The sequence below is a fragment of the Protopterus annectens genome, chromosome 4.part0, assembly GCF_019279795.1.
Source record: "Protopterus annectens isolate FY-2018-M chromosome 4.part0, PAN1.0, whole genome shotgun sequence".
In the NCBI taxonomy this organism is placed as follows: domain Eukaryota; kingdom Metazoa; phylum Chordata; order Ceratodontiformes; family Protopteridae; genus Protopterus; species Protopterus annectens.
Genome location: NC_056733.1, coordinates 899,785,824 through 899,802,203, shown reverse-complemented (window position 1 = coordinate 899,802,203; position 16,380 = coordinate 899,785,824). Strand labels below are relative to the sequence as shown.

Sequence of the window (16,380 nt, the reverse complement as noted above, 5' to 3'; positions counted from 1 at the left end):
CACTGTTCCCATCACTGTCATTGAATGTGATCAAACTATGTCCGTACCACAGTTCCTATCACTGTCATTGAATGTGATCAAACTGTGTATGTGCCACTGTTCCCATCACTGTCACTGAATCTGATCAAACTGTGTACATACCACTGTTCCCATCACTGTCACTGAATGTGATCAAAATGTGTACATCCCACTGTTCCCATCACTGTCATTGAATGTGATCAAACTGTGTACCTCCCACTGTTCCCATCACTGTCACTGAATCTGATCAAACTGTGTACATACCACTGTTCCCATCACTGTCACTGAATGTGATCAAAATGTGTACATCCCACTGTTCCCATCACTGTCATTGAATGTGATCAAACTGTGTACGTATCACTGTTCCCATCACTGTCATTGAATGTGATCAAACTGTCAGCGTACCACTGTTCCCATCACTGTCATTGAATGTGATCAAACTGTGTACGTCCCACTGTTCCCATCACTGTCATTGAATGTGATCAAACTGTGTACGTACCACTGTTCCCATCACTGTCATTGAATGTGATCAAACTGTGTACGTATCACTGTTCCCATCACTGTCGTTGAATGTGATCAAACTGTCAGTGTACCACTGTTCCCATCACTGTCATTGAATGTGATCTAACTATGTCCGTACGAAAATTCCTATCACTGTCATTGAATGTGATCCAACTGTGTACATGCCATTGTTCCCATCACTGTCATTGAATGTGATCAAACTGTGTACGTACTACTCTTTCCATCACTGTCATTGAATGGAATCAAACTGTGTACGTGCCACTGTTCCCATCACTGTCATTGAATGTGATCAAACTGTGTACGTACCACGGTTCCCATCACTGTCATTGAATGTGATCAAACTATGTCCATACCACAGTTCCTATCACTGTCATTGAATGTGATCAAACTGTGTACGTGCCACTGTTCCCATCACTGTCATTGAATGTGATCAAACTGTGTACGTGCCACTGTTCTCATCACTGTCACTGAATGTGATCAAATTGTGTATGTACCACTGTTCCCATCACTGTCATTGAATGTGATCAAACTGTGTACATACCACTGTTCCCACCACTGTTATTGAATGTGATCAAACTGTGTACATACCACTGTTCCCATCACTGTCATTGAATGTGATCAAACTGTGTACATACCACTGTTCCCATCACTGTCATTGAATGTGATCAAACTGTGTATGTATCACTGTTCCCATCACTGTCATTGAATGTGATCAAACTGTGTACATACCACTGTTCCCATCACTGTCATTGAATGTGATCAAACTATGTCCGTACCACAGTTCCTATCACTGTCATTGAATGTGATCAAACTGTGTATGTGCCACTGTTCCCATCACTGTCATTGAATGTGATCAAACTGTGTACGTGCCACTGTTCCCATCACTGTCATTAAATGTGTTCTGTTTAAGTGCTCCTGGATTAAAGCCTTTCTTGTAATTTACATGGCTTTTATATGGAAAATTGATTACTTGTTACCGATGTATATAACTTGGATCTGATAAAGACCCGACAAGGGTGAAAGTGTTGGTGACTCAGGAACATTCATACAGTTAACTGATTTATTCAGATTAACAGGATATGCTACTAGAAGCCTTAGAACCCTAATCCAGACTCCCAGGATGAAATGTTTTTGAAAACAGTACTTTAAAGGCAGGCTCTTAAAAGCTATACGTTATCTGAACATAAACCAGCAAGTGCAATTCTTGGTGTAGCTCTACCATGCTTATTGTCATCCATGATTAATAAGGTAGAAGTCATGATTTCTGCAGGAAGTACAAAGCCTCATCACTTACAGGCACTGAAATCACTGAGGTGGATATCAGTTGAAGACATCTGTGTACAATGAAACCTCACAATCACTTATGGGTGCCTCAGAGCTTGAGCTCTCTGGATGTCTGCAACCCAGCCACATGGTCATCCCTTGGCCATTGTGTCATTTTTGTTGTGGGAAGACAGTAAACATGATATCAGTTAAATAGTTTCATAAAGTTTCTGCAGAGTGGAGTTCTTTTTTGGGGTCACTTCTTGTTAGTGTTCACTGATATTGTGAGATGCTAATTTATAAACCTTTGTGCTGTATGTATGCAAAGAAAGTTCTAACAATACTAGTTTTCTAATGAAAATATAGTCCTTATGTCTTCTACTGGGAAGGTGGTTATAGACTACTTGCAATCCTTCAAATGTGTAACAAAGTGCTAATTTTCCTTAATCTCAGAATATACCTCCCCTGCTGTGCCTTAGCACTGTGCAAAACACCACCTTGTTGTAGCCCCATATTCTCCCTGGTCCCACATCTTCATAGATTTAACAATTAAGGTGAGCCCAGAATCAGGACACAGGAAGGATGCCAAGGTAAAGAAAACCCAAACATACTTTTGTAGGATAGGTATATCCATGAATAGATTAGCTACTGTGATATGTCATTCATTGGGAGCACAAAACATTCAGTTCAAAACATCAAGAGAAGACAGTTGTTGGCTTTTGGTCAGTAGGATACAACATTTCTGCATACTGAAAACAAGACATACAAATAGTCCTTGAGAAGAAACATTAACTCCAATAAGTAATATTTTTCATTTCTTGTTGCATTCAACATTCTAGGAAGCGCTATCTTCCATTGTTCAGTAGTACATCCTTGTGTTTGAATAACCCACAATAAATCATAATTTACAGTAGACTGGCCAATATGTGTTACTACCAGACACTTAGATGTGTTCCTTCAAATGAAAGGTGCTTTTGAGTGACTTGTATTCAGTATCAGTCTGCACAGTGAGTGGTGTGTATCACGGTGTGTGTGTCACAGTGTGTGTCATGGTGTGTGTCACAGTGTGTATCACAGTGTATGTCACAGTGTGTATCATGGCGTATGTCACGGTATGTGTCACAGTGTGTATCACAGTGTGCATCACAGTGTATATCATGGTGTGTAGCATGGTGTATGTCATGGTGTGTGCCAAGGTGTGTAGCACTGTGTGTATCACGGTGTGTATGACAGTGGGTATCATGGTGTGTATGACAGTGTGTATCATGGTGTGTGTCACTTTGTGTGTCATGGTGTGTGTCACGTTGTGTATCATGGTATGTGTCACAGTGTGTATCATGGTGTGTATCATGGTGTATGTCATGGTGTGTGTCACAGTGTGTATCACGCTGTGCATCACAGTGTATATCATGGTGTGTAGCACTGTGTGTATCATGGTGTGTATCACTGTGTGTATCATGGTGTGTAGCACTGTGTGTATCATGGTGTGTATCATGGTGTGTATCACAGTGTGTATCATGGTATGTGTCACAGTGTGCATTATAGTGTGTAGCATGGAGTGTAGCACTGTGTGTATCATGGTGTGTATCACTGTGTGTATCATGGTGTGTATTACAGTGTGTATCACAGTGTGTATCACGGTGTGTGTCACAGTGTGTATCATGGTGTGTATCACTGTGTGTATCATGATGTTTATCACAGTATGTATCACAGCATGTATCACTGTGTGCATCACAGTGTATATCATGGTGTGTAGCACTGTGTGTATCATGGTGTGTATGTATCACAGTGTATATCATGGTGTGTAGCACTGTGTGTTTCATAGTGTGTAGCACTGTGTGTATCACAGTGTGTATCATGGTATGTGTCACAGTGTGTATCATGGTGTGTAGCACGGTGTGTGTCACAGTGTGTGTCTAGGTGTGCAGCACTGTGTGTATCATGGTATGTATGACAGTGTGTATCACGGTGTGTATCACAATGTGTATCATGGTGTGTATGACAGTGTGTATCACGGTGTGTATCATGTTCATTTCCCTTTTCATTTCGTATTAACTGTTAGTGTTCTGCAGTTTTTGGGAGGGTTTGTAATTTTTTTTTTTTTTTTTGCTCGTGTTATTGTTGATACAGAAGGAGCACTAAACATTGTTCCATCTTCTAAGCATCTTCTGCAATGCAGAAGTAAAAGCTGTAAAACAGCTGAAGGATGCTCTGAAACATATTGCCTTTTTCTTTCTGACTTGCATAAGTATCTGTTTGAGATAGGCAGGCCAACACTGTGACTGCTATAAGGTTAGTTGAACTGAATTATTATTTATTGTTCTTAACTCTAATTATTTTTAATCCATGTTTAGTTTAACTTAAATTTAAGTACTTCTGATACTTGAAACTGATGCAAAAATACAACTATCCATAAAATGAATCATAATAAAGAAATGGTCAGGAAATAAATTATGCTTTCTTTCCTTCTAGGTGGTTTGGCTGCTGTGATTTATACTGATACCTTGCAGACTATTATCATGGTGGTGGGATCCTTCATCCTCATGGGCTTTGGTAAGTGACATAGTCTCTGTTTGTTTGTGGAATAGCAGCTCAAATTACATGGGGCCATGATTCATTCCGCAGTGGGGAACCCTGCACCTCTTGTTAATTACAGCCTTATTGCTCCTGATATGTCGCCCATTCCATCAGCATCAGGCCGTGTTGTTTATGATATTAAACCCACTGTCCTGCAGTTTAATACCCAGTGCTGCTACTTACCATTTTTGTTCTCTGACCCCTCTGCTGAGATCTGTGGCAACTAAAACTGAGTCCACTGTACAGTTACACCTCCATTATTTGATGCTACATGTTATTTATTTGTTTACTTGTTTTTTTAATATTGTTGCTTGGAAAAGGTAGAACAGCATGGGAACCCAAAGTTTTCTATTTATCAACAAATATAACACAAAAAGGTAGCCACCTCTGTGCTGTGGATGGATCTATCCCAGATGCAGCATCAGAGACTGAGGTTCAAATAACAACTTTGCATGCTAGTGGAGTCAGCCAGGGGAAGAGAGAAGAGTGACTGAAAGCTGCCTCAAACATCCCATGAGGAAAGGGAAATTTGTCCTGATGTATAAGTGCCGTAACAGAGGCTGAGCAGGAGTATCTACTTAAGGGCTTATGCTCTGGCCTGTCAAGTTTAGTGTGCATTTGTGTGTGTGTGTGTGTGTGTGTGTGTGTGTGTGTGTGTGTGTGTGTGTGTGTGTGTGTGTGTGTGCGTGTATCTCTGTGTGTGTGTTTATATATATGGTTATGGTTCTCATTTAGATGGTCCAAATTAGACTCCGCCAAATTGCAAATAATCGAGACCAGATGTTCAAAAGTTGAGATATTTGAAAGTTTGTTTCACTGACATTTGTTCCACTGAAATAGTTAACACGAAGCTGTTATTTCCAGTACTCAGTGTCTGTGTACCTTATGGTACACTGTACCGCTTCTACATTTGTATAGCGTCCATAGTTTTAAATGGAGATTGCAGTATAGTGATGATCGGGAAACATACTGTTTCTACCACTGTAGTGCAATCTCGGACTTGGTATATATAATTAGCAGGGGGTGTGGGGGGTGCAGGGGGGGCTTGCCCCCTGCAAAAATGTTTGAGACTATTTTGTTTTGTTGTTTTTTGTTTGTATGTGTTATTTTGGTGTTGTGTGTTTCAGGATAGTGATTGTTTGAATAACTGGTCTTTCAAACATCTGGTCTCAGTTATTTACAATTCGGCGGAGTGCAATTTCAACAATATAAATGAGACCCATATATATATATATATATATATATATATATATATATATATATATATAAAATATACTGTGTGTGTGTGTGTGTGTGGTGTGTATGCATGTGTGTTTAAGCATATCCCTATGTTTAAGCACAGTCGTACCACTCCACAAAGGTGGTGCCACAACTGACCCTGGGAACTATCAGCCTATAAGCTTGACTAGCTTGGTCTGCAAAGCCATGGAACGCATTATCATGGAGCTCATTAACAGGGACATTAGGAACCTCCAGACACTGGACCCCACCCAGTTCAGCTTTGTTAAAGGCAGATCTTGCCTCCTGAACTTGGTTGACTTCTTCGAAACAGTCACCAAGGCCATAGATGAAGGGAAGGTGGTCCACACAACATATCTGGACCTCACTAAGGTGTTCGACACCATCCCACACTCAGGAATCATAGACAAACTCACCAGCTTAAATATCAACCCCCATGTCATGAGATGGGTTGCCAACTGGCTCTCAGACAGAACCCACACGGTAAGACTGGCAGGCGCCATGTCTGACTCTAAACCAGTCACAAGTAGAGTCCCACAGGGCTCAGTCCTGGGACCCCTCCTGTTCGGTATATATTTCTCCGAAGTACAGGCAAAGGCGGAGGGACTGTGGCTAACCAAGTTCGCAGATGACTGTAAATTGGGTGCACATCCTGCAAAAGGGTCTCACAGAGACAAATACCTGGTGTCAAAGTCACGGCCTCAAGCTAAATGCCAAAAAATGCATAGTAATCCCATCTGGGAAAAATAAAGTACCTAAAAACTACCACATAGATGGGAATCCACTAAGTACAGAAGACATAATTAGGGACCTGGGTACCCAAGTAGATAGTATGCTCTCCTTTGATAACCACATAGCCAAAACGGTCAGGAAATCCTCCTATGTGGCACACCTGATCACAAAGGGTTTCTCATCCAGATCCAAGGAGGTGATTGTGCCCCTTTACTCCTCACTCATTAGGCCCATAATAGAGTACAATGCCCCATTTAGGATGTACCTCACTAGACACCTGCAACAACTAGAAAGACCACAGAAGTACCTCACTAAGAGGATTAAGGGCCTTAAACAATTACCCTATGAAGCATGACTAAAAAAGCTCCAGCTCTTCTCAGTCGCTTACCATCTGCTCAGAGGTGACCTATGCCTGACCTATAGGGCCATGTCAAACTCTGAACTAATGGACATGCTTCACCTCAAAAAAAAAACAAGATCCCTCAGAACCACTCGTTCTAGCGACTTGAACCTATGTACAACAATAAACAGGACATGCTGAAGGGATAGATTCCTGTCCCAGCGACTCCCCTCACTCTGGAATGGAATCCCAATCCATATTCGACAGAGCTCCTCTCTGACCCTCTTCAAGAGAAATCTTGATGAGTGGATGGGTAATCGTAAGTTCTACCGTGGGATCACTTCAGGAGCCCTGTTGACAGAGGCCCAGGTTACTAATCTAATGGGGAGGCGAAAGCCATCACTCTGTGGCTAGGCTTATAAATGCCCATGGGCAGATAGCCTAGTACTTACCTATGAACCTATATGTGCACTACTGTGTCAGTACTGGGGCAAAGGGGGTTAGGAAGCATGCAGAAAAGCACCCCATTCCTTGCAGTTGATGACCATAATCTTTGGTTCTCAATTTTCTGTCACAGTATCCTTCGATAATTACAAGGGAAGGATAAGTAGGCCAGTATAGGATCAAACCTTGATGGCATCAGGGACAGGACAGTGATGGACCATCTTGTTTTTATTTGCAGATATCAATCTGTGAGAGCTTCCCTCCCTTTCTCCCTCCCTTCACAGATGCCATTGCTTCCTCCATATTCCCAAATGCTAGTTGAACATTCTATGCTCAGACTCAGTTCTTGAGGATATTGTATCAATCACCAGATCCTCCATCTTCAAATATCTATTTGTGAGGATGTTCTCTGCATCTCTAGATTCCACTTCTGTGGATTTTCATGAATTAATAAATTTCAGGAAAGAGCGTCTCTTTACCCTTAGATTTACATGTGTGAGGGTCTTCAATACACAAGCACAGACGCAGTTGCCATAATGTGTCTTAAGGTCTTTGCTCCCATGCACAAGGTACAAGGTTAAATCCTGACCTCCAGCCAAAGCCTGTGCATATTCTTTCTCTGTGGCTCTGTGGGGCTCCTCCAACCTCCAAAACTATACTGGGTGTTTCCACATCAAATGTACCCAATAATGGAGCTGTGGGCAATAGCACAGACTCCAGATGGTGGCTATCTAGGAAATAGTTGTATAGACCAACAGCTATGGGCATCAACTGTGGTGTGTGGTATCCTCTAGATAGGAGAATAGATCACACACTGCACAGCATTTCAGGGCTTGCTGCTCAGCAATGTAAAAACTGGATCTAGGTAATTGGGTAATATTGACTAATGTTGACTTATGTCACCAAAATGGGCATGCATATTTTCTGATGATAACCTGGCCTATACCAGGGACACATCCTAATGGTGGTAGAGGTCTGTATGCCCCTACTGGCCAGTGTGTGCTAACCATTGGGTTATCTGAGAAAGCTCTGTTGAGCAAAAGCTGGATATAAAACCAATCAACCTGCCAAACATGAACTAAGGATTGCAATAATCAGTATAGGGTCACTTGGAAGTGGATGGCATGATGGTAAATAGAAGTCTGGACATCCTCTGTATCCAGCAAATGAGATGGAAGGGCAGTGCAGCAAAGGAACTTGGCTTGAGATACAGCATCTACTTCTTAGGAGGAGGACAGACTAGAAATGGTGTAGAAATTGTGCAAGCGAGGGGCTTCAGAAGACAGTGAGGGATGTCATCAGAATTACTGACAAACTCATGGCAAAATGTAAGGATAGTGCAGTATTCATAATCTCAGCTTATGCTGCACAGCATGGTTGTGATAGTTCATAGGGTCATAGGTTCATAGTGTTTACTAGGCTAATGACCACAAGGGCCTTTTTAAGCCTAGCCTTTTTAAGCCTAGTGAGGAAAAAATGCATTCAGGCAGCAGTGGCAGGACCTATTGATAAAGGAGGACAACATAAGCTGGTTTTAATAATGGGGGATCTGAATCCACATACAGAGGCAGACAGAACAGAACATGAGGACTGCCTTGGTCCACATGGGTGAGGCAACAGGAATAAAGAAAGAGAGGCCATCTAAACTTTCGTCTGGCAAATGGCTTGACAGTAGTCAAAGCATGGTTCAGACAGAGATACAGTCAGAAGGTCACATACAAGAGTGGCCAACATGCAACTCCAGTAAACTTCCTCCTAGTAAGGAAAGGACACTGGGGTAGAATCAGTGATTGCAAAGTAACCCCCAGTGAAACAGTTGGCCCACAGCATAAACCACTGGTTGCCACAACCACAATCAACTGTAAGCAGTGGTCAGAGAAGCTCTGAGGCCTATGGAGACTAGGCTGAAGACCTGGAAGTAAATTGGAGAGAAAGCACAACAGTTCAAGGAATTACTCTGGGCTGTAGCACCTCAAGAAGAGGAGGAAATAGGTTGAGTTGTACAGAAATGCCAGCACCTCAAAACAGCATGTGTGAGGACTATGGAACAGATATATGGCCAATTCAGGTATGGAAATAAAGTACATAAGGAAAGCTGGTAGTGGAGTGCAGAAGTCCAGGAAGTCATCAAAAGAAAGAAGGACGCAGGAAAAAGTAGGAGATAAAAAAGACAGTCCAGGCTAAGTAGGAATACTGCTTGGCTAATAAAGAAGATAAGACTGCACATACAATTGCAAAGAACAAGGCATTGGAGGCACTCTACTAACTTATGGAAAGTGGCTCAATAGATGTCACAAGCAAACTCTATCAGGTTGCAAGGGAAAGACAGAAAGATAAAGATAGCCAGACACCTTTCCTAAAGGATGCTAGTAACAACCTGCCTTCCAGTCCCTAGGATATCAAAGGTAGATGGAAGTAGTACTTCCAGCAGCTTCTGAATGAAGAAAACCTTATAGAAGCTGTACTGCCCCAGACACAGCCTAGTGTGAGAGAAGAGGAGGAGCCCACCATAGAAGTAAGAACAGCATTAAGGAAAATGAACACTGTGAGACAGATGAAGCCAGGGAACCTTGTTGGCTAGGTTTACTTAGGCCCTTGGGCCAATAGCTTAGTACCTACCTATGAACCTATGAACATCAGAGAAGAAACCCAAGTAGCTCCAATTGCAGAGAAAATCAAAGAGAACAGATTACTGTGTTTCAGGCACATGTGCAGAAAAGCAGAAGACAATCTGGTGTAGAAGATTTGAGACAGACAGGAATAAGCAAGAGGAAACAATGACATTCAGCTAGATGGATTGGCTGAGAGATGACCTGCGACAGCCAGACATGAGTATCGAAGAAGGCAGGAGAGTGGCATTCAAAAGCTAGAGATACAGTGACAGTTGGAGCGATGTCCCAACCTCATGTGGCACAAAATGTAAAAAGGGGTTAATGATAAGGACGGGGATGATGATGGTGATGATTATGTATACAAATGCATCCTAAGCAACAAAGGCAATCCATTCATGTAATATAAGGATCCCTAAAATAAGGGATCCTTCTATAATATAAAGAGGACCACACAAAACAAAGGAATCTTACTATATAGTATAAAGGAGCCCCTACAATGGGAGAACCCTGTGGATCTCCCACAGAAGTGTATTAAACAACTGGCTGAGATGGCATAAAAGGCAAATCCTGACTGCATTTTAGATGCCCTGGGTTTGAGCAGTGCCCTGGACACAAGAAAATCCTGGCAGGGAAGGCTTGCTGTAGGTGGCCAATGACTGCTTACCCATCCTGGAGGGATGTGGGTGGTTTGGCACACTGCAGGACTGGCACCTGCTCAGGGATGGACCCACAGCATGTAGTAAGAGATCCATGGATACGCCAGGCTGCGTTTTGTGCAGTACCCCTCATCAAGCACGTTCATTTATTGACTGATTGATTTTAAATTTTTTGACTGGGAAAAAAAAAACTTTTCAGTGGAGGTCTGGTGAGAAAAGCTCCATACAAAAATTATACAATGTCATACATTAATACAAAGAATATAAGTCACATACGATAATAATTGTGATACAACGACATAGGATTTAGCAAAAAAAAACTTTCAATATAAAACATGCACAACCAGTGAGAGAATACATAGGAAGTAGCGGCCTTCACTTCAGTAGGTACACATAGCAGCTATGGGGAGCTAGAGTTAAGCCATAAAAGTATAAACCCTGCATGGATACCTGGATGGCAGCTGTACTGTGAGCAACTCTTGTCTAGATAGAGAAAATAGAACACAATTGTTGTGGCAAGCCAGGTGTTCAGCAGTTGTTGGGACATAAGTAGCATAAAAAAAGCTTGACCACATATGCGTCAGCTGACATGAATCCTTTTACTACGTCTACATTTAATGCCATATCGTACATCCAAGGCCAGATCTTAAAATCTTAACATTAAACACAAAATGGTGTGAAAAAAGTCTGAAAACTAAGCAAACACTGAAGTTAACTTCTCAACATTTGAATTGTTAGCCAAATCCAGGTGGTATCTTTAAATTGTGCCACAAGTACCTTTACACCTACTGTGTACGTCAATAAAAATTACTAATTTTTAGACAGAAACATCTGGGTGAAGTTCTTTTCATCTGAATATGGATATTGTCTTCTCACAACCCAGACATGCTAACAAAACACTACCCACCACTCTGTAAGTATGTTAACTGTTCTGCAGTCCCATGACCTCTCTGCCAGTTATCTTGTCAAAGGGTTGATGAGTAAAATGCACTGTTTCCTGACTATTGATACACAAGAGATACCAAAAGTACCAAATTATTTAGCATTTAAAATGTCTCTGCACATTTGCCAGTGGTGTGCAAATTACATATGAGGGCTGGCAACAGAGTTGTCCACCTAACATGCTCCAAAATGAGGTCAGTTATATACTAGCTGAAGAAATAGATCATAGATTAAGTCAAGCAAGAAAAACAGCCATCTGAAAACCAATATGGAAAGGCAATTCCTGTGTGTATTATACTAACATACCTTTAACATCTAAAAATTAGCTAAAATGCCTCTAATAGTTAAATCATTGCCATATAAGTTGTTTCTATTTTTAAACAATGTTGTCACATCACATCTAATTTGATATAATTATTTAAATTGTAGATGTTTTGGGTTTATTTTTGTAAAATTATTGTTCTCCATATGTTTTTGTAATACTTTGGTGCTTTTCTCCTCAGGCCTCCTCTGAAAATGGGCACCTTCCTATTTAGACTTTCCTGATAATCAAATGCCAATAAAATAAATAAATGTTCAACAAGAAATGTAACAAAGGCCAGGATTTTACAGTAGTTATGTGCAATGGCTAAATAAAATGGGCACAGTGGAATAATAATCAATGAGAATCTAAGGAAAGATACTCTTATGAATAAATGAAACTAAAACTGTTGTTGCTTTTTGTAAATGTTTTTCAGCATTTAATGAAGTTGGTGGATATGAGAATTTTAAGGAGAAGTATATGAATGCTATTCCTTCAATAATATCGTTTGGGAACTTCACAGCAAAAGAGGCATGTTACACCCCACGCCAAGATGCTTTCCACATCTTTCGAGATCCAATAACTGGTGACCTACCATGGCCAGGGCTCATCTTTGGGTTGACTGTTCTTGCCACATGGTACTGGTGCACAGACCAGGTAACATACACCCTTGTCTGATTATTATGACAATGTATGATTTGTAGAGATGGTTAACTCTAATCAGACAAAAAGAGCAGCCAGCCATAGAAACTATCTTTAACAGCAATAGTATATTCATTCATTCATTCATTCATTTTATCTCAGTGTTCAAACCCTGCAGTAAAACTATGTAAACAGAAGCCACTTGAGTGCATCTGTGGATTATGGTACATTTTCTCATGGCAGTGCGAAAGGGTTTCAGATGCATTCAGTGTCACTTTCTTAGCTTAGATCCATTCATAGGTTCATAGGTTTATAGGTGTTTACTAGGCTAATGACCACAAGGGCCTTTTTAAGACTAGCTATGCATCCCAATTCTCTGACAAGTTTTAGTACCCTTGAGAAGTGTAAGAATGGGTCTGGGAGATGAACCATTTACAGGTTACCTGTGTCCATTAGAGACATAGGTGCCAAACCAGGGATGAATTTCCGGTTTCCCATCCAATTGTCCAAGTTGCACTTGAATTGGTTTAGGGAGGAAATCTGCTTCACATGGATGGGGAGCCTGTTCCATAGATGGGGTAGTCTCTGGTATACATATCTATTTCTTCAGCAGGTCCTGTTTATATCACAGGCAAGGTTTAAGTCTTTAGAATGGGTAATTCTGGTACTGTTTGTTTTGTGCATAGGCAGGAGGTCCATCAGAGTGGGGTCTGACAATGTCCTGTATGCCAGGCATAGATCTGCCATTTGATTATTGTGTCCAGCTGCAGACCTTAACTTGTAGGTAGCTATTAGGTATGTGGTACAGGAGACTATTAGTGAATGTAGCCCAAATTTCCAGTTGCCTCAAAGCACTGTCTGGTTAACTGACTCGGTCAAGGTCACACATTAGGCGAAAGAAGGCTGAGGGAATCAAACCCTGTACCACACAAAGTAGATCATTAACAGCTCATAACCTTAATCTTCTTACACCTGTTTCCAGTAGTGGTCTTCAAAAACAACACTTACAGATGATGATTCATCACAAAACAGCATCTGAGCATGGAGAAGGAGAAGGCCAGGGCTTACATGCACATAATTAATCCCTCAAGCTTGATACATATTTGCTTTAGCATGTTGGCTTGAGTTAACATTTGCTAAGAGTTTTGTTACTTGCTTCTTTGTAGAGTGAGATTTAGTTACACAATGCTTTATGAGTTCTGGTTTGTTCAAGGTCAGTGGACCTTGGAAATTTATTTTTTTTGATACAGGTGCTCATAAATTAAGTAGATTGTGGATTATGTCTGAAAAAAGTCAACAGACCAGCTCCATTATCTGGTCATCAAATTGCAGTAAATAAATAAATAAACAAATGGTGCACATGAGCTGTAATTTACAGATGGCTGTGACTGGACACATGTAATGTGAGGACATTTAGCACCTGCTGTGACTGGACATGTGTAATGTGAGGACATTTAGCACCTGCTGTGACTGGACATGTGTAATGTAAGGACGTTTAGCACCTGCTGTGACTGGACATGTGTAATGTGAGGACGTTTAGCACCTGCTGTGACTGGACATGTGTAATGTGAGGACATTTAGCACCTGCTGTGACTGGGTACGTGTAATGTGAGGACGTTTAGCACCCACTGTGACTGGACAAGTGTAATGTGAGGACTTTTAGCACACTGCTGTGACTGGACACATGTAATGTGAGGACCTTTAGCACACTGCTTTGACTGGACATGTGTAATGTGAGGACTTTTAGCACACTGCTGTGACTGGACACGTGTAATGTGAGGACGTTTAGCACCTGCTGTGACTGAACACGTGTAATGTAAGGACTTTTAGCACACTGCTGTGACTGGAAAAGTGTAATGTGAGGACTTTTAGCATCTGCTGTGACTGGACATGTGTAATGTGAGGATGTTTAGCACCTGCTGTGACTGGACAAGTGTAATGTGAGGACATTTAGCACCTGCTGTGACTGGACAAGTGTAATGTGAGGACTTTTAGCACACATAATAGATCCAGAATTCAGTAGACATTATGTTATGTAAAATATCATAAAGAAGCAGCCAATATCCATAAGGTTATCTAGTGTGCCAAGGGGATGCAGCTAGCCTAAGGCAGCCCCCATCCCTTCAATCATGTTTCTCCAGGAGTCACATGCTGCTTAAAGGTGTCAAAAGGCTTAGTTTCCACCTGTACCAGTAACTGACTATGAGAAAGAGCTGTCTCATATGTAGAGTAACCTGTGTTCTCTGTGCCATCATAGATGCCGTTAGAGCTGTCTTATGTGCAGAGTAACATGTGTTCTCTGTCCCATCATAGATGTTGTAGGAGCTGTCTCATATGCAGAGTAACCTGTGTTTTCTGTGCCATCATAGATGTCATAAGAGCTATCTCATATGCAGAGTTACCTATGTTCTCTGTGCCATCATATATGCCGTTAGAGCTGTCTTATGTGCAGAGTAACCTGTGTTCTCTGTCCCATCATAGATGCCATAGGAGCTGTCTCATATGCAGAGTAACCTGTGTTTTCTGTGCCATCACAGATGCCATAAGAGCTGTCTCATATGCAGAGTTATCTGTGTTCTCTGTGCCATCATAGATGCCGTAAGAGCTATCTCATATGCAGAGTAAGCTGTATTCTCTGTGCCATCATAGATGCTGTAAGAGCTGTCTCATACGCAGAGTAACCTGTGTTTTCTGTGCCATCATAGATGCTGTAAGAGCTGTCTTATGTGCAGAGTAACCTGTGTTCTCTGTCCCATCATAGATGCCGTAGGAGCTGTCTCATATGCAGAGTAACCTGTGTTCACTTTGCCATCATAGATGCCATAAGAGCTGTCTCATATGCAGAGTAACCTGTGTTCTCTGTCCCATCATAGATGCCATACGAGCTGTCTCATATGCAGAGTAATCTGTGTTCTCTGTCCCATCATAGATGCCGTAACAGCTGTTTCATATGCATAGTAACCTATATTCGCTGTGCCATCATATATGCCATAAGAGCTGCCTCATATGCAAAGTAATCTGTGTTCTCTGTGCCATCATAGATGCCGTAGGAGCTGTCTCATATGCCGAGTAACCTGTGTTCTCTGTGCCATCATAGATGCCGTAGGAGCTGTCTCATATGCACAGTAACCTGTGTTCTCTGTGCCATCATAGATGCCGTAGGAGCTGTCTCATAAGTAGAGTAACCTGTGTTCTCTGTGCCATCATAGATGCCGTAGGAGCTGTCTCATATGCAGAGTAACCTGTGTTCTCTGTGCCATCATAGATGCCATAGGAGCTGTCTCATATGCAGAGTAACCTGTGTTCTCTGTGCCATCATAGATGCCGTAGGAGCTGTCTCATATGCAGAGTAACCTGTGTTCTCTGTGCCATCATAGATGCCGTAGGAGCTGTCTCATATGCAGAGTAACCTGTGTTCTCTGTGCCATCATAGATGCCGTAGGAGCTGTCTCATATGCAGAGTAACCTGTGTTCTCTGTGCCATCATAGATGCCATAGGAGCTGTCTCATATGCAGAGTAACCTGTGTTCTCTGTGCCATCATAGATGCCGTAGGAGCTGTCTCATATGCAGAGTAACCTGTGTTCTCTGTGCCATCATAGATGCCGTAGGAGCTGTCTCATATGCAGAGTAACCTGTGTTCTCTGTGCCATCATAGATGCCGTAGGAGCTGTCTCATATGCAGAGTAACCTGTGTTCTCTGTGCCATCATAGATGCCGTAGGAGCTGTCTCATATGCAGAGTAACCTGTGTTCTCTGTGCCATCATAGATGCCGTAGGAGCTGTCTCATATGCAGAGTAACCTGTGCTTTCTGTGCCATCATAGATGCCGTAGGAGCTGTCTCATATGCAGAGTAACCTGTGCTCTCTGTGCCATCATAGATGCCGTAGGAGCTGTCTCATATGCAGAGTAACCTGTGTTCTCTGTGCCATCATAGATGCCGTAGGAGCTGTCTCATATGCAGAGTAACCTGTGTTCTCTGTGCCATCATAGATGCCGTAGGAGCTGTCTCATATGCAGAGTAACCTGTGTTCTCTGTGCCATCATAGATGCCGTAGGAGCTGTCTCATATGCAGAGTAACCTGTGTTCTC

The 16,380-nt window shown here is 41.9% G+C and overlaps 1 protein-coding gene across 1 annotated transcript in view; it reads left to right on the top strand.

Annotated features, from left to right (window-relative positions):
• SLC5A1 (solute carrier family 5 member 1) overlaps positions 1-16,380 on the top strand; it is a 555,407-nt gene that overhangs the window by 389,705 nt on the left and 149,322 nt on the right. The window contains exons 7-8 of the mRNA XM_044068862.1: positions 4,276-4,356; positions 12,083-12,303. Coding sequence (XP_043924797.1) covers positions 4,276-4,356; positions 12,083-12,303 — 302 coding nt within the window. The remainder of the gene's footprint in view (positions 1-4,275; positions 4,357-12,082; positions 12,304-16,380) is intronic.